Source organism: Nicotiana tabacum, chromosome 16 (assembly GCF_000715075.1).
Source record: "Nicotiana tabacum cultivar K326 chromosome 16, ASM71507v2, whole genome shotgun sequence".
NCBI classification, from domain to species: Eukaryota; Viridiplantae; Streptophyta; class Magnoliopsida; order Solanales; family Solanaceae; genus Nicotiana; species Nicotiana tabacum.
Window position 1 is genome coordinate 161,292,076 of NC_134095.1, and position 22,126 is coordinate 161,314,201.

A 22,126-nucleotide genomic window follows, 5' to 3' on the forward strand; every position below is an offset into this window, starting at 1 on the left:
CAGTTGCTATGAATAGAAGTTATCGCTATGGGTGTTTGAGTTGTGTGGTATATCATGTGATTTCATCTTGAATTGCAGATATGGTTAGATACAACTTGTTCGGACTTATACAATGTATATATGTGAGATTCTGATCTTATAGATAATTTCGGAAGTCAAAATTTAGTTCTAAGGCTTATGGGCTAGGCTGGAATGCGAAATTTCAGTTATGTTATGCTATCAGACCTATATGGGATAGGGTGACATGGGATCACCCCCGGGTATGTGCATAGTGGGGATAGATGGCGATTTGATGGCTTTTGGAACAACTCTGGGCACGTCTGAGGACGAACACATATTTTAATGAGGGAGGATGTAACGACCCGACCGATTATTTTGAGCATTTTCACTTCGCTCGCTAGTTCTCGGGCATGACTAGCCTCGTATGATGTATTATGACTTATGTAAATCGTCGATTTTGGTTTTCAGGATAATCGAAATAGATTTGGAAGAACAATTCTCAGCTTGAAGCTTTAAATTTGAAAGGTTTGACCAAGTTTTGACTTTTTAGTATTCGATCTCGGATTTGGATTTTTATTACTTGGTTAGCTCTTTTAGATGATTTTGGACTTGGGAGCGCGTCCGGAATGTGATTTGGAGGTCCGTGGTAGAATTAGGCTTGAATTGACGAAATTAGATATTTGGCGTTTCCGATCGGCAGTGGAAAGCTTGATACCACGATCAGAATGGAATTCTGAAAGTTGTAGTAGTTTCTTAGTGTCATTTGTGATGTACGTGCAAAATTTCAGGTCACTCGGAGGTGATTTGATAGGTTTCGGTGTCGTTTGTGAAATTTGAAAGTTCATAAGTTCTTAGGCTTGAATCCGAGAGTAATTTGGTATTTTGAGTGATTCGAAGGTTTGACTAAGTTTGAATGATGTTATGGGATGTGTTGGCATGTTTTGTTGAGGTCCCGAGGGCCTCGGGTGAGTTTCGGGTGGTGAACGGATCAATTCTTGGTTTTGGAAGCTGGTAAATTTTTCTGGTATTTTATTGCAGAAAATTCCTTCATCGCGTTCGCGAGAGGGCTCTCGCGTTCGCGAAGGCATTTTTGAGAGGGGAAGCTGAGTTGTTATTTGCATTCGCGATGTAGTTCTCGCGTTCGCGAAGGTTTTGGACTTTAAGGCTACACATTTGCGACCAGGTCATTGCGTTTGCATAGAGTCAACAGCCTTTGGGGAGCTTCAGGAGGATAAGCCTATGTGTTCGTGTGGTTTGTTCCGTGTTCGCAAAGGGTCAGCTAGCTAAGGCTTCGCGTTCGCGAAGGAGGAACTTTTGATCCGAGACAGCTTGTGCTTTGCGAACGCGAGGGCACTAGCGCGCTCGCGAAGAGTAAAATCTGGGCATCAGTGTTAAATATCAAAATCGAGGGTTTGAGCCCATTTTTCATATTTTGAGTTAGAGACCACTGAATTGGCAATTTTTGAAGGTAATTTCAGAGAGGTGATTGGGGTAAGTGTTCTTCACTTGATTTCTGTTAGATTCCATAATTGTATTTTGATTTTCACCATCTAAATTGGGAATTGGGGTGTAAATTTGGGGGAAAAGGGAAGAGAATTGGAGAGGTGGTTTTTGGGGAATTGGATGGTCATTTGATGTCGGATTTTGATGATTTTGATATGGGTAGACTCGTGAGTGGATGGGCTTTTTAGTTTTCTGATGTTGGTCAGATTTCGAGACGTGGGCCCGGGGCGGGGTTTGAGCCAAATTCGGGATTTTTGTTCTAATTTGATAATTTTCATGTGGAGTTCATTCCTTTAGCGTATATTGATGATAATATACTGATTTTGGATAGATTCGTAGCATTTGGAGGCCGGGTCGAGAGGCAAGAGCATCGCGAGTTAGAGTTTTGTCTGGTTTGAGGTAAGTAATGATTGTAAATCTAGTTCTGAGGGTATGAAACCCCAGATTTCACATTATTTTACTGCTTTGAGGTGATGCACATGCTAGGTGACAGACGTGTGGGCATGCACTGTTGGGGATTGTGACTTGGTCCGTCCCGTAGCAATTATAAAGTTGCATATTTGACTGAAACTATATGATACCTATTTGATTTAGAAAGAATTTCTATAAATTGGGCTGGGTATCATATTTGGGCCTTGTGCCAAAGCTGTTTGGACCCTTAGCGGTATCCTCTCAATGTTTTGATTTAGAAATCTATACTCAGTCATGCTATGTTTACTGATTTCATAACTCAGTCTTTATTACTCCGTATTGATGCATAAAAATGTTATTTGGGGTTAAGCACCCTGTTTTACTAATAGCCCAAGTGGCTTGAGAGGTTTATGACTGAGTGAGGCCGAGGGCCTATTTTTGTGAGGATATTTATGGGATCGGGCTGCACGTTGCAACATGTTGTTACTGATTCATGATTTTGTGAGGCCGAGGGACTGATTGATTTATGTCACGAGGTGGCTTGTTTATGAGGCCAAGGGACTGCTTGATTTATGCCACGAGGTGGCTTATTATAGCGCTTGGGCTGTAGGAGCCCCTCTGGAGTCGGTACACACCCAGTGAGCGCAGGTACCCTGAGTGAGTGATATGATGTTTTACCCGAGAGGTTATTCTTGATTCATGTTATGCCCGATGGTTGTTTACGAGTGATTGTGAGATATACTCAAAGGGATGTATATGAGTGATACTGATGATTGCCCGAGGGACTGTTTATGATTTATGTTTCCCGAAGGGCTGTTTATGATTTATGTTACCCGAAGGGCGGTATGTGAGTGAGTTTTGCACGAGGGGCCGACTATGTTTTCATCATTTTTACTCACTGTTTTATCACTTTGTTTGAAAACTGCTGAAAGATATCTTAAATGGTTTTTACACATCTTCAAATGATTTTTACCGAAAACTGGATTTTAAAACCAGATGATTTGATTCATATACTATCAGACGGTTGTTGTAAGTGCTTATGACTAGTGACACCCCGATATCGGGCCTTCTTTCCATACTTTAGTTTTGATTTAAACTCCTTATGAAGGTTTATTGTTAAATAGCTTGGTTTCATCTTCAAAATGAAAATATTGATTGGTTTTGGTAGTGTGTCAGCTTGCCTAGTACCACGATAGGCGCCATCACGACAGGGTTAGTTTTGAGTCGTGACAAAAGTGAGAGTAAAAGCACGAAGGGTGATGCCGTGCAGTATCATTGTTTCATTGTGAAGTTGAGAGTAAAATCACGAAGGGTGATGCCCTGCAATTTTTTTCATTGTATTTAATTGTTTTTATTGGTTAAAAGCATATTGACTGTTCTGGTTATCATTTCCACTGTATTTCTCGTATCCTGTATCCCCTTTAGCATGTCCCCCTCCCAATAGTACATATTTAGCTTTTATTTGTTGTTATCTTCTATGTATGCTGCTATCTGCACATGTTTATTATGTGGGTGTCTTGCCATAGCCTCGTCACGACTTCGTCGAGATTAGGCTCGACACTTACGGAGTACATGGGGTCGGTAGTACTTATACTATAATCTGCACTTCTTGTGCAAACTTTGGTATCAGCCCTAGCTGTTCGTGAGGCGTAGCAGCTTGGATTTTCTCATTGGAGACTCGAGGTAGATCTGTTGTCGTCCGCAGACCTTGAAGTCCCCATTTATTTTCCCTATTTTACTATTTCTTTTCGTTAAAAAACAGTTGTATTTATTTCAGACTCTATTTCTAGAAAATACTAGAAGCTCGTGAGTTGTGAATCTAGATCCGGATTGTATTAGACATTATGTGCTTTATGTTATTTCGCAATGAGTTTTATCTTCTATTTGGCTTAATTGATTTTGTTATTGAAATTGACTAAAATTGGCTTAAAGAATCCTCTAACATTGGCTTGCCTAGCAAGTAAAATGTTAGGTGCCATCACGATCCTGAAGGTGAGAATTCCGGGTCGTGACATACTCCATCAGCAGTTCAAGCTAAAGGACATAGGTGAGGTCAAGTACTTCTTGGGCATTGAAATCTTAAGGTCAGCAACTGGGGTAGTTTTGAATCAAAAGAAGTATGTCCTAGAACTCATTTCTGAAATGGGACTCAGTGGTGCCAAGTCAACAATCACCCCTTTAGAGACCAATATCAAGCTAACAACAATTGCATATGATTAGGCAGCAGGTTCTACAGGCGGCTCACCTTTAGAAGATGTTAGTGCATATCAGAGATTGATTGGTTGTTTGATATATGTGACTACAACAAGACATGATATTAGCAATGCTATTCACACCTTGAGCTAGTTCATGCAACACCCTAAGAAGTTCATTGGGAGGCTACTCTTAGGGTGGTAAGATATCTGAAGAATGCTCCAGGCCAAAGTATATGGTTGAGGTTTGGTCCTGCATCAGAGTTACAATGTTGGTGTGATTCTGATTGGCAGCTTGCCCCAATACTAGGAGATCAGTAATAGGCTATGTGGTAAAATTTGATGAATTTCTTATTTCATGGAAGTCAAAGAAGCAACAAACAGTGTCCAGAAATTCAGCTGAAGCTGAATATCGTAGCATGGCTTCAGCTGTAGCCGAAGTCACATGGTTTCTTGGTCTATTTCAAGAGATGAGAGTTCCCATCAAGCTTCCTTTTCTAGTGCAATGTGACAGCAAATCTGCTATACAATTGGCTGCTAATCCTATTTTTTCACGAACAAACAAAGCATATTGGGATCGACTGTCATTTCATTCATGATAAGATCAAGGAAGGGGTGGTCCAGACTATCTATGTCCATTCCAAGGACCAACAAGCTGATTTACTCACCAAGAGTCTCTCTCAAGCTTCGCATGTTCATCTTCTCAGCAAGCTTTGTGTGCTGAATATATTGCACCCTTCAGCTTGAGGGGGAGTCTTGTGAGCTCAAGTTAGTTAGTGGTAGTTATGGTAGTTAGTATGCCAATTAGTCGGTTAATACATACACTTAATGTCAACTCATGTCCACCTCATAAGTTAATGTTAGTTAAGCGCATTACTTGTATAAATACCATGTATCTTTAGAGAATGAATAGAAGAGAATTATTTTTCAATGCCCGCTTCTTCTTCATTTCTTGTGAGGACCCAAACTGCCCAGTCATGATGGGGCCTATCGTAGTACTAGGCAAGCCGACTCTTTTGCCAAAACAACCCGATATTTCAAAATAAAGACTTCTCCAAGCTATTTAATTAATAAGACTTCATAAGATAAATCTGAAGAACAAAGTGCAGAAAGAAAATCCTGATATCGGGGTATCACTAGTCATGAGCATCTACTAAAAACAAACTGTCAGAAAATGTTAAGACTAATACATTCTAGAAAACAACTAATAACAATCTATATGAAGATAGGAGGGAGAAGAGCAGGATTGCGATCACCATGCAACTACCTTTCTAACTCGACAGATCCGCGACGGATGAAATCAACGCTCGCTAGCACGCCAAGCAACCCTGGATCTGCACACAAGGTGCAAGGAGTAATGTGAGTACTCCAACTCTGTAAGTAATAAAAGTAAATAAAGACTGAACAGTAGGAAATACATAAAGTCCACATCATGAAATTTCAGTAAGTACAACATGCTTTCAAATCAGTATGTGAGTCAAATTATCTCGTTTAAAAATACAGTTTCAATAAAACCATTTAAAAATCTCTTTCAACAGTTTTTTAACAAAATGATGAAACAATGAGTAAAAATGGTGAAAACATAAATAGCCCCTCGGGCAAACATCACTCGTGAACAGCCCCTCGGGCAAAACATCATATCACTCACTCGGGGTACCTGCACTCACTAGGGTGTGCAGACTCCGGAGGGGCTCCTACAGCCCAAACACTATAACAAGTCACCTCGTGGCATAATCAATCAGGCCCTCGGTCTCACATAATCATGAATCAGTAACAACATATTGTGGCGCGCAGCCCGAGCCCATAATATCCTCATAAAACAGGCCCTTGGCCTCACTTAGTCATAACCTCTAAAGCCACTTGGACTATCAGTAAAAACAGGATGCTCAGCCCAAAATAATATTTTATATGCATCAAAACGGGTAATAAAGGCTGAGTTTATGAAATCAGTAAACATAACATGAGTGAGTATGGATCTTAAATCAAAACAGTGAGAGGGTAACAAGAAAAGGGCCCTAAGGGTCCAAACAACTTCGGCACAAGGCCCAAATATGACATTCAACCCAATTTATAGAAATTCTTTCTAAATCACATAAGTATCATATAATTTCAGTCAAATACGCAACTAAATAGTTGCTATGGGATGGACCAAGTCACAAATCTCCAATGGTGCACGCCCATGTGCCCGTCACCTAGCATGTGTGTCACCTCAAAACAGTAAAACGATGGGCAATCCGGGGTTTCATACCCTAAGGACTAGATTTACAATCATTGCTTACCTCAAACCGGTCAAATCCCTACTCTGCGACGCCCTTGCCTCTGGAATCGGCCTCTAAACGTCCCGAATCTAACCAAAAGCAATACAATGTAATCAATACAGGCCAAGGGATTAATTCTAAACGAAAAACTATCAATTTAGACCAAAATCCTGAAATTCACCCAAACCCGGCCCCTGGGCCCACGTCTCGAAATCCGACAAAAATCATAAAACTAGAAACTCCTTTCACTCATGAGTCTATACATACCAAATCCATCAAAATCTGACATCAAATGGTCCCTCAAATCCCCAAATCAAACTCTCCAATTTCCAAGCTCTAACACCTCAATTTCATCCCTAATTTATACTAATTGCATGCTTAAACAACTGAAAATTATCATAATCATGAGTATTGAGCTCAAGAAACTTACCTCAATGAAAACCCGTATGATTCCCTCTTCAAAACTCTCCAAAAAGCTCCAAGTCCGAATAAAAATGGTGGAAGATAACTCAAATTTCGCGAAGGGTTCAGTATATACCTTCTACCCAGGCATCTAACACCTGCGACTCAAATTCTCACATTTGTGCGACCACACCTGTGGTCCAAGCGCCGTACCTGCGGTTTTCACTTATCCGCCTAGCTCCCGCTTCTGCGGTCCATTCCCGGCACTTGCGGTCTCGCAGGTGCGCTTCACCTTCCGCAAATGTGTTCCTGCCCTTCTTAGCCTTGACCACTTCTGCGGCCCTTTCCTCTCTTCTGCGGTCCCACACCTACGGTCTCCACTCCGCAAGTGCGATTATAACAGCTGAAAAAAATCTTCAGCATTCCTCAAATCCCATCCTTGATCCGTCAACCACCCGAAATCAACTCGAGGCACTCGGGACCTCTACCAAATATACCAACAAGTCACATATCAACATTTAAACTTAGTCGAACCATCGGAACACTCAAAACAACATCAAAACGCCAAATCACCCTCGGGTTCAACCCTAAGAACCTCTAAACTTCCGAATTCCGCAAACGGTGCCGAAACCTCGTCCGAATGATCCGAAAATTTACACACGCATCACAAATAAGACTACGAACCTACTTCAACTTCCGGAATTCCATTCCCACCCGGATATTAAAATTTTCACTGCCGACTGAAAATGCCAAATTTACAATTTCGTCAATTCAAGCCTAAACATATCACGGACCTCCAAATCACATTCCGGACGCGCTCCTAAGTCCAAAATCACCTAACGGAGCTAACCGAATCATTAGAAATCACATCCGAGATCGTTTACAGATCAGTCAACATCCGCTTGACTTTTCCAACTTAAACTTCTAAATAGGAGACTAAGTGTCTCATCATACCGAAACCACTCCGATCCCGAACCGACCAACACGATACGATAAAATACAGCTGAAGTGCACATAAAGAAGCAGAAATGGGGAAGCGGGGCTATAATTCACGAAACGACCGGTCGAGTCGTTACATTTTTGTACTCTAGAAGCTTCTGCCATTTGGGCAGTACATAGCTACTGCAAATCTGCTCAGTGTGAGAGCAGATTTTAGCATAAGAGTTGGAAACTATTCCCTCCATTAATTCCAAGCTATCCGAATATGTTACTATTTGCAGCGTGAAACAATTTTTTCTTTGACTATGATTTTTTAAAACCCTTTCTAAATCTTTTGATTTATTAACCATGTTAACTTATACGTTGTATTTTCTTATTAACTTTTAAATATATAAATTTTATTTTATCAATTTTTTTTAAAGAATCTATGCCTGAATTTCACACCAAAACTTGGTGCTTTAACCCTTTACTTCAAACCTTTTTCCCGTAAATTAGATTAGCAGGATTTTCTTGTTCAATTTAGAAATTTTTTGCGTTTTTAATTTATTTTCATTTAGGAACATTGTGTCATAGTTTCAATGGTATGAGTTGAGCTTTAAAAAAATGTAAAAATTTATATAGTCGACATCAACTTGTTTAAGACTGAGGCGTAATAGTAAAGCCTGATGTTAAAGCATATATTTTAACAGCTCCACGCAAACCACCGCCTCCTCCTCCTCAGACTGGTTGAAATAATAGTATAAATTAAGTCCTGAAAATCAAATTACTCGTAGTCAGTGTTTATTTTTTTGTACCTTTGTATTTTCTATTGTGCATCCTTCACCTTTGTTGTGTTTAGTTTCGAAGACTAAAAAGTTATTTGCATCGCATATTTACATTAAACTAATAAATATATAATATATTTTTTGCATATACAGATTTATCACTTAATCATAATTAAATAATAAATAGTTACCGTTCTGGAGTATCAATGAGCTAATGAAGATTACGTTTGTTTAAATTCAATTATGAATTGTAAAAAGAAAAAATAATTAACTTGTAATAGGAGTTTTTTTTAAAAATGTAATGGGAGTTCAAATTTTGTGTTTGGCAATAACTAGGGGTGTCGATTTTTTTTCTTTAAAAAAAGAGTGTCGATGCATATTTAGAAATCGACTAGACCAAGCAACCCAAATCATACTGATTATTAGGGTTTTAAATAAAATTGTAGCTTTTTATGTAAATCTATAACAATACCAAATAGTTAGGATATGTTTTTAACTTTATGAAAATAAACCGTACCAAAATTTATATTTGAAATTAATTTAGTTCTAAACTTTTCATTTTATCATAAAGTGTGACGAGAGAGCAAATACCTTAACGAGAGAAACTAAAATAATATGACGATATGCGACCTTTCGAGGTAGTAACGGACTATTTTCTGGTTGGAATATTTAGATCAATTGGTGATAAATCAGTACTACATTCCCTTATTCCAAAATAGGAATTTGAACCAGACTATTAGAAAATTCCAAGTACCTCCTCCTACTCCTTTTCGGTACGGATAGTAATGTGGATTTGATTTCAACAGCATATTTATGAGTATATATTCTGATAACAATTTCAATTTTTCTCATATCGAAAGTAAGATTCCAAAATCTTTGGTCGTACATAAAAAGATTACTACAGTTGGATATTTCTTTTCGAACAAGCAGATACATTGTTTTCAAGAGGGAAATTACAAAAAGAAAAAAAAATTATTCATGTCAAAACTAATTAATAAAGAAAAAAGTCGCTATAACTCTATAAGTTTTAAAACTACAATCGTTTTACTTAATGAATTCTGGATAGATTATTTAAACATATTAGTACATTAACCAAACAAGATAAAATAACTAAGAAAAAGGGCAGTCTGATGTACTAAGCTCCTGTTATGAGTTGGGTCCGTGGAAGGATCGGACCATAAAAGTTTACTTTATGGAGTCTCACCCTGCATTTCTGCAAGAGGCTGTTTTCACGACTCGAACACGTTACGCCCAGTTATGACAAAGCTCCCTTTCAAAATAACTAAGAAAGAAACAGGACAAAAAACCAAAAATCGAGTAACAATCAAAGAACTTTAGCTAGTGACATATGTTCTGCGAATAATATTTCAAAGTGATGATTATATTCTTTTCATATTCAGCTTGAGTGGGTTATGCTACTTTAAAATCCAGGTAGATAAGGCATACTTGCCCTTATCATGCAAATGATCTAGAAAAATCTAGATATATTCACCAACTTGTAATTCTTCTAGAAATTTTCACCCTTTCAAATAAAACTAACATAGCGCTGCTAATGCCTCTATATATAGCTTCATGTGAGGTTCATGTTTCTCACAACAAGTCAAGCAATCCTTCACTATTTCCTGTAGCTTTCTTTCCTCTTAACCAAAAGCTATATAAAATCTTGGCATTTTGCCAATAATTAAACACATTATTTCTTGAACATATAAACAATATGGATATGGTGATGAAGTTGGGAGCAGCAAGTCCAGTGGTGATATTCAGCAAGAGTAGTTGTTGCATTTCTCATAGCATCGAAACCCTAATCCGTAGTTTTGGAGCAAACCCTACTGTTTACGAGCTCGATAGACATCCAAATGGGAAGCAAATAGAGAAGGCACTAATTGAACTGGGGTGTCAGCCAAGTGTGCCAGCAGTATTTATAGGGAATGAGTTTATTGGTGGTTCTAATGAAATCATGAGCCTTAATGTGAGAAGCAAGCTGAAACAATTGCTCATTAGGGCTAATGCCATTTGGGTGTAAAATTTAATGACTATAGGTAGCAATTTTAGGAGTTTTGATAATAAATATCAACCACTAATAGAGTCTTCTAGCTTCGGACTGCTCTTTTTCTCCTATTTTGCTTCTTGATGTACTAATAATGTTATACAATAACAGTTATAAAAGAAACTAATAGAAATGAACATCTTTATGTATTGCATTTTAATCTAAGGTATTCATCATATCTTATATATACTACATGCAGTGTGTGGTTACATATATGTGTTAGTGTTTTATTATTTTTACAACTCATTTTGAGATTGAGCATTGTCTACTATATGAACTAAATAATATCAAGCTCTTAATAATGATAACGTGCACAATTTCTCATCAAACAACTCTAATTAATGAGCAACAAAGACATGGGAAAGATATCGATATCATGTTCTGATCATGCTCCATTATATATTAATCTCTGTCGTCTCGACTGATTCTGAATATGTGAAGTATTTTAAATTTCTCGCAATGAATACAACCAAGACAAAATATAAAAAAATAAAATAAAATGCTTTTGTTGAGAGTCAAACTCAAAAATTCCGCTTATTAAGTTGGTGGTTTAACCAATTGAGCTACAAGAACTAGTTGCTCTTTTGTTTCAGCTCAAAACAACCAATATCTTGTTTTAGTACTTTCAGATGGATTTTTTTGCTACAAAATTTAAATATAGTTACAAATGGTAATTTTTTGAAAGTATAGTTACGAATGGTAAATATAATGTATATATTTATTGTATCGCATAATTTCTCCCTATTTTATACATTTGTCAATATTTCTTTGTATCAACAATAAGCTACTAGTGCGGGTACGTAGAATCGAATTAATTGTCCCAAATTGCATCCCTTTTGTAGACAACATATCTAACTTCACATGAATTATATCCAATTGAATTGTAACAAAAGGTAAAAGAATTGATTAGGTAGGCACCTTAAATATTCCCCTTCAATACTCCAACTTTAAGAAAATCAATAGTCAACCTTCTTATTTGACAAAGAGATGCAATTACGTGAATAGCAACAATTAGTTGTCACATCTCGAAATTAACAATTTCTCACATGGTTCTCAAGCTCCTATGAAGTTCATTTTGATACGTGGCAAACAATATATACAGCTTATACAAGAAAAGAAAAAATGGCTAACTTCATCGCAGATACGAGGAATAAGATTCAAGATATGTCCGAATACCCTGTTTCATGTGGAAAATCTTCTAAAGGTAAGAAAGAGTTGCAATGGTAATTTGTTCAGAAAAATTCACTCTTTTCTTAATTTTCATTGTACAAACTGTGCTATTTTGGTAGATGTCTTTAATTTTGTCAGTGAGAATTTATATAGCGACCTAATATGTTTGAAATTAAGACGTAATTATTGTTGTTCTTCAATTTTATCAGATCCACAAAGCCAAAGACCGATGTCAATAATAGATGAACCAGGACGGGCGGTGGTACTTGAACCATCACCGATAGATGAACCGAGACGAGTGGTGGTACTTGAACCACCACTGATAGATGAACCAGGACGGGTGGTGGTACTTGAACCACCACCGATATCAATAATAGATGAACAAGGAAATGCACAAGGACAAGAGCTGGTCCAAGAAGAAGAGCAAGAAGAAGGGATCCATGATACAATAGCAGAAAGAGCAACAGCTCCGCGCAAACCACCGCCACCTAATCCTAAGACTGGTTGATAATACAACAAGCATTGGAAATTCTAAAGATCCTTCATTTGAAGAAACTCGTTGGCGTGCATGGTTGTATTCACCTAATTTTTACTTCCCATTTCCATTTAATTATGTTGCCTTGTATAATTATTATGGATGCTGCTATTATTATTATTATTATTATTATTACTATTGTTCTTAGATTGTATTGATATATTATAGTTTGTTACAGTTGTTTGACCAAAAAAGTGTTGAACCTTTTAGTTAAACTAATTAATAGAGAAATGGAGAGTAAATCTTAGCCAAACATAATTAACTCTAGATCCAAACATATTAAATATAAAAATCGAAGTAGGCCAGACTTATATAACATTCCTTAAGATGATTGATAAACATTAAATGTAAATAATAAGCTTACATCTTTAATTTATTGTTCCGTACTTGTAAGAGTAAAGAAGGAAAAGAGGGAAGTTGTTGGTAACTATGAGATCTATCTTTGTTGATTCAACAATAATGATTACGAAGGGTTATAGCCAAAATCTGAACTGTTGGTTCGTTGTTGGAGATCTCCTCTTGTTCTTGTCTTTGATGCCTTGCTCCTCTCTTTTCTTAGATGGGAGCCCCCATTCTTGCTTTCTCCCCTCATATATATATATATATATATATATATATATATATATATATAATATTAATTAAATAAAGAATTATTCAATGGTCTTTATCCAACGTACCCTCTCATGACTATACTCTTCCTTGCCTTCCCAAGTATTACGTCGTACGTGCTGTCGTGCAGGCCTTCTGACGGCTCGATCTCGACAGTGGCCGAGGTACTCGTTGCTATTACGCCTCGTGGGTACAACTACCGTTTGATCGACCCCTTACCATTTTTTTTAATGATAACCCACTTGTGGTCAGATTTTGACCAATACAACAGTACATTTGATGGTAGTTTTATTTTATACAGTCAAACCTCTCTATAACAATATCTCTATATAAAAGCCAGCTTTTTATGGAATATTAATTTTTATGCTATGTTATAATATATGTTCACTATAATAGCACTTTATTATAACAGTAAAAAAAATCCGGAACAAATGAACATGTAATAGAGGAGTTTGAGTACTGTAGTTCTTAATGTATTTCTTAATTCATGGTAAAAGAAAGAAAAAAAGGAAAGAAAAGGAAGAAAAAAAACACAAGAGCAGGAAAATTTAAAGGGCCAAACCGATCGAAAAAGGGAAAAAGAAACAAATGAAGAAACCAAATCACTGAAAACTTAACCCACCATCCGACTGTCCCATCATCAAAATAATATGCAAAGACCAATTATTTTATTTTATTTTTTGTTGCTGAAAATCACTATCAGGGGGCTGTCTATATATATGTTCCTATTTTCTACTATCAGTATCAAGTATGGCATTTTATATACGGGTAAAATCGGGTTTGCCCGATTTTGCCATTATTTCGAGATCGGAGAACTGTATCGAAGGTCAGCCTCGTAATGGATCAGGCTTGAGCACGAAGGCAAGATACCGAGTTTGGAGATCGAGGTACCCATCGAGATCGAGGTTCCCGATGACCGAGATCAAATATGATCAGCTTCGAGCGGAACGCAATAATGGAAAGGAGAAATATCTATAACCGGTCGGAGAACACGGCAAAAATCTCGGAACGGATCAAGTCAAGGGCGGTTGTTTGTAACAATAATGGGATTTACTTCCGTAATTAGAATTGTACCACAATTAGAATTCCTCTAGTATATAAAGAGGGATCCCCATCATTTGAAAACACCTTACATTCATACAGATCAAGGCAATATAATATTTCTCTATTGTTCATCAACTTATTGTTCTTTAACTGTTCTTACTTTATTACTCTCGAGGGTTCATCAGCTCGAGGGCATTGTCCAAGCACCAGTTTGTTTTATATTCTTGTCAATTCACATCATTTATCTCTAAGTTAATCAATTGGTATTAAGTGAAATCACGTATCCTTAAAACCACATTACAAGTTTAATTGTTCTCGAATTTTAGGTAAACAGTTTGGCGCCCACCGTGGGGCTAAGTATAATAGTGATTGCTTAGTATTAACCTTCATAACACACACTGCTTTTACACTTGTTCTTGTAAGTATTTTTGATTTCAGGATTCAACATGTCAAACTCTCAAGTAGTACCCACTCACACTGACACCGGCCCTGGTCTTCATGGTGAAAATGAACACGTAGTCACCCTGGAAAACAGAGTGCCTCCAATCAACCCCGACGCACCATAGAGCGTGCATCCGGTTGATGTCAGTTCTCGTGTCGCCGTTTGTGGGGAGTTAGGCTCCAACCCTGAAAATAGCGTCCGCAGAGATGCCCGTGCAGCCGATCAGAACGCACAAAATGGTGAAGAAGGCGGAATTAGCCTTCGAATGATATTTGACATGCTACAAACTCAGCAGGCTGCAATAGCGCAACTCCAGAATCGGGCACCATGTAGAATCGAATTCGATAGGTCACAGGAAGTTGTTCATAGAGTCGAGCCTGTACAGGAGAAATTGAACGATAATGGAACGGGAGCTGACCCCACCATCACGAGGATGCTCGAATAACTCACTAAAACGATATAATCAGGTGAAAAGAAAATCGAGGCCAATGACAAAAAGGTACAGATGTACAACTCACGGGTTGACCAAATACCGGAGGCACCCCCGATCCTAAAGGGTTTGGATTCGAAAAAGTTCATGCAGAAGCCTTTTCCTCGAAGTGCGGCTCTGAAGCCCATTCCTAAGATGTTCCGTATGCCGGACATACCTAAGTACAACGGGACCACTGATCCTAATGAACACATCACTTCGTATACACACAAAATAAAGGGAAATGACTTAGAAGATGATGAGATTGAATCCATTTTGTTGAAAAAATTTGGAGAAACTTTATTGAAGGGGAAATGATATGGTACTACAATTTGCCACCCAATTCCATCGATTCTTTCGCCATGCTCACCGATTCATTCTTAAGGTCACACGTCGGAGCGATAAAGGTCGCGATCAGGAAGTTGGACCTCTTCAAAGTGAAACAAAAGGACAATGAAATGCTAAGGAAATTTGTATCTCGATTTCAGATGGAGTGGATGGACCTATCCCCACTTACCGATGATTGGGCTGTACAAGCCTTTACTCAGGCTTTGAATGAGTGAAGCTCAATAGCATCACGTCAACTAAAGTAGAATTTGATTAAATATCCAGCGGTGACCTGGCCAATGTGCATAATCGATACCAGTCAAAGATCAGAGTCGAGGGTGATCAGTTGCGAGCCCCATCCGGTTCTGTTTACCCAAACAGGTCCGAATGCAGGATTCAAAAAGACATCGATAGAGAGCCCCGATCAAACAGAGATCGATACCAACCATATAGCTCAAATCGAAGAAACAGCGGGCGGGGACATAATCCCATTCGAAATGATCGAATGAATGATCGAGGGTTCATGAGTAAGAAGGGCTTTGATAAACACATTGAGCCTAAGGAAGCACCGCAGTTATCAGAATACAATTTCAGCATCGATGCTTTAGGTATCGTGTCGACCATTGGACGAATCAAAGATACTAGGTGGTCCAGACCCCTGCAAACCGATCCAGATCAAAAGAATCCGAATTAAATGTGCAAGTACCATGGAACTGATGGTCACATAACCGAGGACTGCAGAAAATTAAGGAAGGAGGTAGCTCATCTATTTAACGAAGGTCATTTTCAAGAGTTCTTAAATGACCGAGCAAAAAATCAATTCAGAGACAAGGATGCAAACAGGAAAAATGAACAGGAGGAACCGCATCGCGTGATTCATATGATCATCGGTGGGGTCAATATCACTCGGGGTCCGACATTCAAATGCACCAAAGTCACAATCACAAGAGATAAGCGTACATAGGACTACTTACCAGAAGATACCTTATCTTTCAACGATGAGGATGCGAAAGGGATAGAACAGCCCAACAACCACGCACTGATAATATCTATCCTTATGAATAAAATTCAAGTTTAAATGTGTGTTGGTGGATCCAGGTAGCTCGACAAATATTATTCGATCGAGGGTCGTGGAGCATCTTGGCCTTCAGGATCAAATTATTCCTGCAGCTCGAGTGCTCAATGGTTTCAACATGGCAAATGAGACCACCAAAGGGGAAATCCCAGTAAACGTGGATGGAACTATCCAGGAAACAAAGCTCCATGTAATCGAATGTGATATGAGATACAACGCACTGCTCAGAAGACCTTCGATCAATAATATAAGGGCGATACCTTCAATGCTTCATCAAATCTTGAAGTTCCCAACACCGGAGGGAGTCAAAACGGTGTATAGCGAACAACGTGCAGCCAAAGAGATGTTTGCAATCGATGAGGTAATACAAGTATCGACTCTAACATCAACAAAGGGACCAGAATCAAAGGAAAAGTAGAAGGTCAAATAGCAACCATAGTCGCCGGCTTCGACCAGAGCAGGAAATTATCAAGGATGATGATTGTATGGTACCTTAAATCTTCATAATCCCCGATGATTCCGATGCCACGAAGTCAACGTTCGAAGAGATGGAACAAGTTATACTGATCGAGCACCAGTCCGATCGAAAGGTATACTTGGGCACGGGGTTAACTCCCGAGCTCAGGGAAAAACTCGTTAAATTCCTTATAAAAAATATGGATTGTTTTGTTTGGTCTCACCTTAACATGATAGGGATCCCACTAGAGATAACCACTTATTGCTTGAGTTTGGACCCGAAGTTCAGACCGGTAAAGCAAAAGAGAAGACCACAGTCCGAGATAAAGCATGCATTCATCAAGGATGAGGTAACCAAACTTCTCAAAATAGGATCCATCTAGGAAGTAAAATATCCCGAGTGGCTAGCAAACGTAGTTGTAGTCCCCAATAAGGGGACTTAGAATGTGTGTAGATTATAAGGACTTAAATAAAGCATGCCCTGAAGACTCTTTTCCACTGCCGAACATCGATCACATGATCGATGCCATGGCTAGCCGCGAGATCCTCAACTTTCTCGATGACTACTCCGGGTACAACCAAATACAAATGAACCCGGAGGATCAAGAAAAGTCCTCATTTATCACTAAGTATGGTACTTATTGCTATAACATAATGTCGTTTGGGCTAAAAAATGATGGTGCTACTTATCAACGCCTAGTGAACCAAATGTTCAAACAAATAGGTAAATTAATGGAGGTTTATATTGATGGCATGCTAGTTAAGTCCCTGCGTGTAGAGGACCATTTGACACATTTGCAGGAAACCTTCGACATATTAAGACAATACAACATGAAGCTCAACCTCGAGAAATGTGCATTCGGGGTTAGTTCAGGCAAGTTCCTCGGCTTTATGGTGTCGAATCAGGGAATCGAGATCAATCCCGATAAAATCAAGGCAATCGAGGACATCACAGTCGTGGACAACATTAAGGTCGTACAAAGATTAACTTGGCGAATAGCTGCTTTAGGCCGGTTCATCTCGAGGTCTTCTGATCGAAGCCACAAGTTCTTCTCACTTCTCAAAAAGAAGAACAACTTTACTTAGACCCTGGAATGCCAACATGCATTGGAATAATTAAAGCAGTACCTTTCAAGCCCACCATTGCTTTATACTCCGAAAGTGGACGAGCAACTCTACTTATATTTGGCAGTCTCGTAGGACGCGGTAAGTAATGTCTTAGTTCGAAAAGAACAAGGTACACAATTTTCTGTTTACTATGTTAGCCGAACTTTAGGTGAAGCAGGGACCCGGTACCCGCACTTAGAAAAATTAGCGCTTTCTCTAATAAACGCCTCTAGGAAATTAAAACCGTATTTTTAATGTCACCTAATTTGTGTTGTAACCACTTAGCCCCTACATAATATTTTTTACAAGCCCGAACTTTCGGGCTGATTGGATAAATGGTTCATCGAAATTAGTGGGTACGATATCGAGTATCAACCCTGAACGACCATCAAGTCTCAAATCTTAACAGACTTCGTGGCCGACTTTACACCAGCCCTCGTGCCTGAGGTCGAAAAGGAACTATTGCTAAAGTCGGGTACATTTTCAGGGGTGTGGACCCTTTTCCAGATGGAGCTTCAAATGTGAAAGGGTCCGGGCTAGACATTGTTTTGAAGCCACCGACATGCAATACGATTAGACAATCTATCAAATCCCCGAAGTTGACTAACAATGAGGCCGAGTAGGGTTGTGCACGAATTTAGAATTTCAGATTTTGGATTCTAGAAAATACAATCCGAATATGGTCCGAATTATATCAGTCAGATCGGATTTTAAAGTTTGGATCGGCTCGGATCAGATTTTGTATTGTATTATTATGCCTCAAAGTTAAACTAAAATGTTTATTTTCCTTGTAAAAGAGGCAATACATTAATAAAAATTCATGTTTATATAATTATGACAGTGCTATGGTGCCAATATAGCTAAATCTAGCAATTTTAAAGGTAATAACTTGGAGGTTGATGTAAAGAAAGTACTGAGTATCCAAAATTAAAGTGCAGTATTTATACATGTCCTAATAATTTCGGATTTTGGATCGGATCGGATCTGATTAAAATATGCCAATCCAAATCCGACCCGAAATCCAAAATTTTAATAAACACAATCTGAAATTTGATCCAATCCGAAATCCAAAATCCAAAATTGAATGGTTCGGTTCAAATTTCGAATATCCGATCCGAATGAACAACCCTAAGGCCGAGTATGAGGCCATGATTGCAGGTCTCGAGCTAGTTAAAAGTTTTTGAGCAGAAGTGATAAAGGCCAAGAGTGGTTCCTAACTCGTGGTTAACCAGGTCAACAAAACCTTCGAAGTTTGAGAAGATTGAATGTAGAGGTGCTTAGACAAATTGCAGGTAACCTTACACCGGTTCAAAGAATGGACCCTACACCATGTACCTCGAGAACAAAACGGTAAGGCCAATTCCCTTGCAAATTTGGGGTCATCAATCGAAGATGATGAAATTAGCTCAGGGACTATTGTACAACTTTCAAAATTGGTGGTCAAAGAAGGCCACGCCGAAATAAACTCCACAAGCCTAACATGGGATTGGAGGAATAAATATATCGATTATCTGAAAAATGGGAAACTTCCATAGGACTCTAAGGAATCGAGGACTCTACCAATGAAAGCTGCACGATTTACATTGGCCGAAGATGGAACATTGTATAGAAGGATGTTCGATGGGACGTTGGAAATATGTTTGGGTCCGGGAGACACCGACTACGTCCTTCGAGAAATTCATGCGGGCACTTGCAGGAACCATTCCGGTGCCGAATCATTGGTTTACAAAGTCATCGGAGCATGGTATTATTTGGACAGTATGGAAAGAGATACTAAGGAGTTCATTTGAAAATGTGACAAATGCCAAAGGCATGCACCGATGTTCCACCAACCCCGAGAGCAACTTCATTCAGTCCTATCCCCGTGGCCATTCATGAAATAGGGGATGGACATCGTTGGTCCTCTGCCATCAGCCCCAGGTAAAGCTAAATTCATTTATTTATGATTGAATATTTCTCTAAATATGTTGAAGCACATGCTTTCGAGAAAGCTATAGATAAAGAAGTTATAGACTTCATCTGGGATCACATCATATGCCAATTCGGGATGCCCGCCGAGATAGTGTGCGACAATGGAAAACAATTTATCGGCAGCAAAGTAACAAAGTTCCTCGAAGATAAAAAAATAAAAAATATATTATCTACACCATATCATCCTAGTAGGAACGGACATGCCGAATCAACGAACAAAACCATCATTCAAAGCCTAAAGAAGAGATTGAACGGCACTAAGGGGAAATGGAGAGAAATGTTTCCCGAAGTACTTTGGGCATATCGGGCAACGACAAAATCTAGTACGGGGGCAACGCCGTTCTCCTTAGTGTATGGCCCTAACGCTCTGATACTGATCGAGGTCGGGGAACCAAGCGTCAAGTTTCAATACACAATGGAAGAATCAAATCACGAGGCTATGAACACAAGCCTCGAATTGTTAGACAAAAAATGGGAAGCCGCCCTCGTCCGAATGGCCGCCCAAAAACAGCGAATCAAAAGATACTATAATCGAAGAACCAATCTTCGACACTTCAAAATAGGGGATTAGTCCTGAGGAAAGTCACCCTCAACATCGAGATCCAAACGAGGGGAAACTCGGCCCAAATTGGGAAGGACCATATCAGGTCCTCAGTATCATCGGAAAGGGATCTTGCAAACTTGGCATGATAAATGGCGAACAACTACCAAATAATTGGAACATATCACTCCCCAAACGATACTATTGCTAAGGTATGACTCTTTTTTTTCTTTTATTATCGATACTAACTTATTGCAGGTGTTTGATCAAAGGCATAGGGACATTCTTCAACACAAAGACCTTAGGTTTTAAAGCATGCATTGCACTCTTTTTCCCTTAGATCGGCTTTTGTCCCACATGGATTTTTCCGGCGAGGTTTTTAATGAGGAATAATTATCTGTGCTACCTGGGGATAATTCAACAGTATCCTAGGCTTCTTAACAATTAACCTCGAATAATGATGGGCATCACCCTCGAATGTTATGTTTTCAAGGAACATGTTTCATGTCAATAGGGTCTCAATAGGAAATTTGTAATGTGCCAAACGGTCAAGTGAACCGTGCCTATGTATATTTCTTAAGCTCTAATGACAAAACATGTACACATAAATGATCTATTGAAAGAAGTACCTTTTCCTTATCAGATATTCATGCCTAAGTGAAATTTCTACTTTGCAATTTCGTACTTATGATATTTTACGGAAACCGGCTCAAGAGCCAATTGCAACTAAAGCTCGAGCAATTAAACCCATACTCGGGGACTGCCATCCGAAAATCGACATGCTGGAATTGTTAAACTTCAAAATCTTAAGATCTTAAAAAGGCAATCCTCGATTTTATAGGCCACGACCACCTCACTCGAGGATTGATACTTCAAACAAGTCTGAAGTATAATCGAGAGACAAGACCAATGGGTAGATATCAAATTAAAGGCTACGGCTAAACTAACACGGTTTGAATATGTCCGAATTCTGTAATCCAACAGGCCTCCAAATATTCTCATAAAATCGATAAAAAGGGCTACCCTCGACAAATTAAATAGGATTTCGATAACATCAACCCTCTAAAACCTTAAGAGGTACCAAATTGTTCGAACTCTCGAACAAACTTATGCTAAGGCATAGCAAAGTTTTTCAATAACACTAAATCCTAATGGGTATAGATCTATCTCATGCTAAGGAATAACAAATCCATATATGATTAAAACTTTTAAGCATAAAAAAGGGAAAAAGCCACTCTTTTGAGGCCATATCGGCCCGGTTCAAGAGTCGAAGGGCCATTACATTGTCAAGCTCGAGGACCCGCCCTTGCTTAACCAAAACCTAAGGGTTTTTTCTACTCCAAGTTCGAGCAAGTACTCACTCTACTATAGAAACTATAATAATCCGATTTCAACAAAATTTTCACAAGGTAACGAAGTGAGTCAAATTTCTCACAAGACCTAAAGTATATCAGAAGTATCATATTGTGAAAGCAAAACAAACTTTTCACGAAATAGCAATCATAGACAAATCGGAAAGAAAAAGGTTCTTTCATATATGCAAAAACATTTACAAAGACCACTTACGATCTTTCAACAAAATCCAAAATTGAAGAAAAAAATTCTAAGTGCCTAATCTTCCCCGGGAGCTTCATCTTCATCTTCTCCGCTCTCGGATTTGCTTGCACTCTCGGAGTCATCATCGTCAAAGAGCAAAGCTTCGGCTTCGGCCTCTAACACTTTCTCATTCTCGATATCGGCCGTGAGGTCAAATATGCGAGCATGAATCTCTTCGAGACTGGCACTTAGAAGGATAATCAAACCTGAGCGACATCAAAATTTCCTTTGCTCGAGCATTAGCGGCTTCAGTATTGGCTCGATAGAT

At 38.8% G+C, this 22,126-nt stretch overlaps 2 protein-coding genes across 2 annotated transcripts; both read left to right on the top strand.

The window, feature by feature from the left end:
* The first annotated feature begins 10,183 nt into the window (after positions 1-10,183).
* Positions 10,184-10,492, top strand: LOC107765153 (monothiol glutaredoxin-S6-like). The gene has a single exon (XM_016583762.2). It carries the CDS (start codon positions 10,184-10,186, stop codon positions 10,490-10,492), a length of 309 nt encoding a protein of 102 aa, XP_016439248.1.
* A 1,054-nt stretch (positions 10,493-11,546) lies between these two features.
* Positions 11,547-12,324, top strand: LOC107765152 (uncharacterized). The gene is made up of 2 exons (XM_016583761.2): positions 11,547-11,720; positions 11,896-12,324. Exons 1-2 carry the CDS (start codon positions 11,639-11,641, stop codon positions 12,192-12,194), a joined length of 381 nt encoding a protein of 126 aa, XP_016439247.2. The 5' UTR covers positions 11,547-11,638; the 3' UTR covers positions 12,195-12,324.
* The last annotated feature ends 9,802 nt before the right edge of the window (positions 12,325-22,126 follow it).

What these genes read in the sequence shown, in the direction of transcription:
- LOC107765153 (XM_016583762.2), top strand. Translation starts at nt 10,184, where the DNA reads ATGGATATGGTGATGAAGTTGGGAGCAGCAAGTCCAGTGGTGATATTC.
- LOC107765152 (XM_016583761.2), top strand. Translation starts at nt 11,639, where the DNA reads ATGGCTAACTTCATCGCAGATACGAGGAATAAGATTCAAGATATGTCC. An exon ending in ATGTGGAAAATCTTCTAAAG is followed by an intron (nt 11,721 to 11,895) that starts GTAAGAAAGAGT and finishes CAATTTTATCAG; the next exon opens with ATCCACAAAGCCAAAGACCG.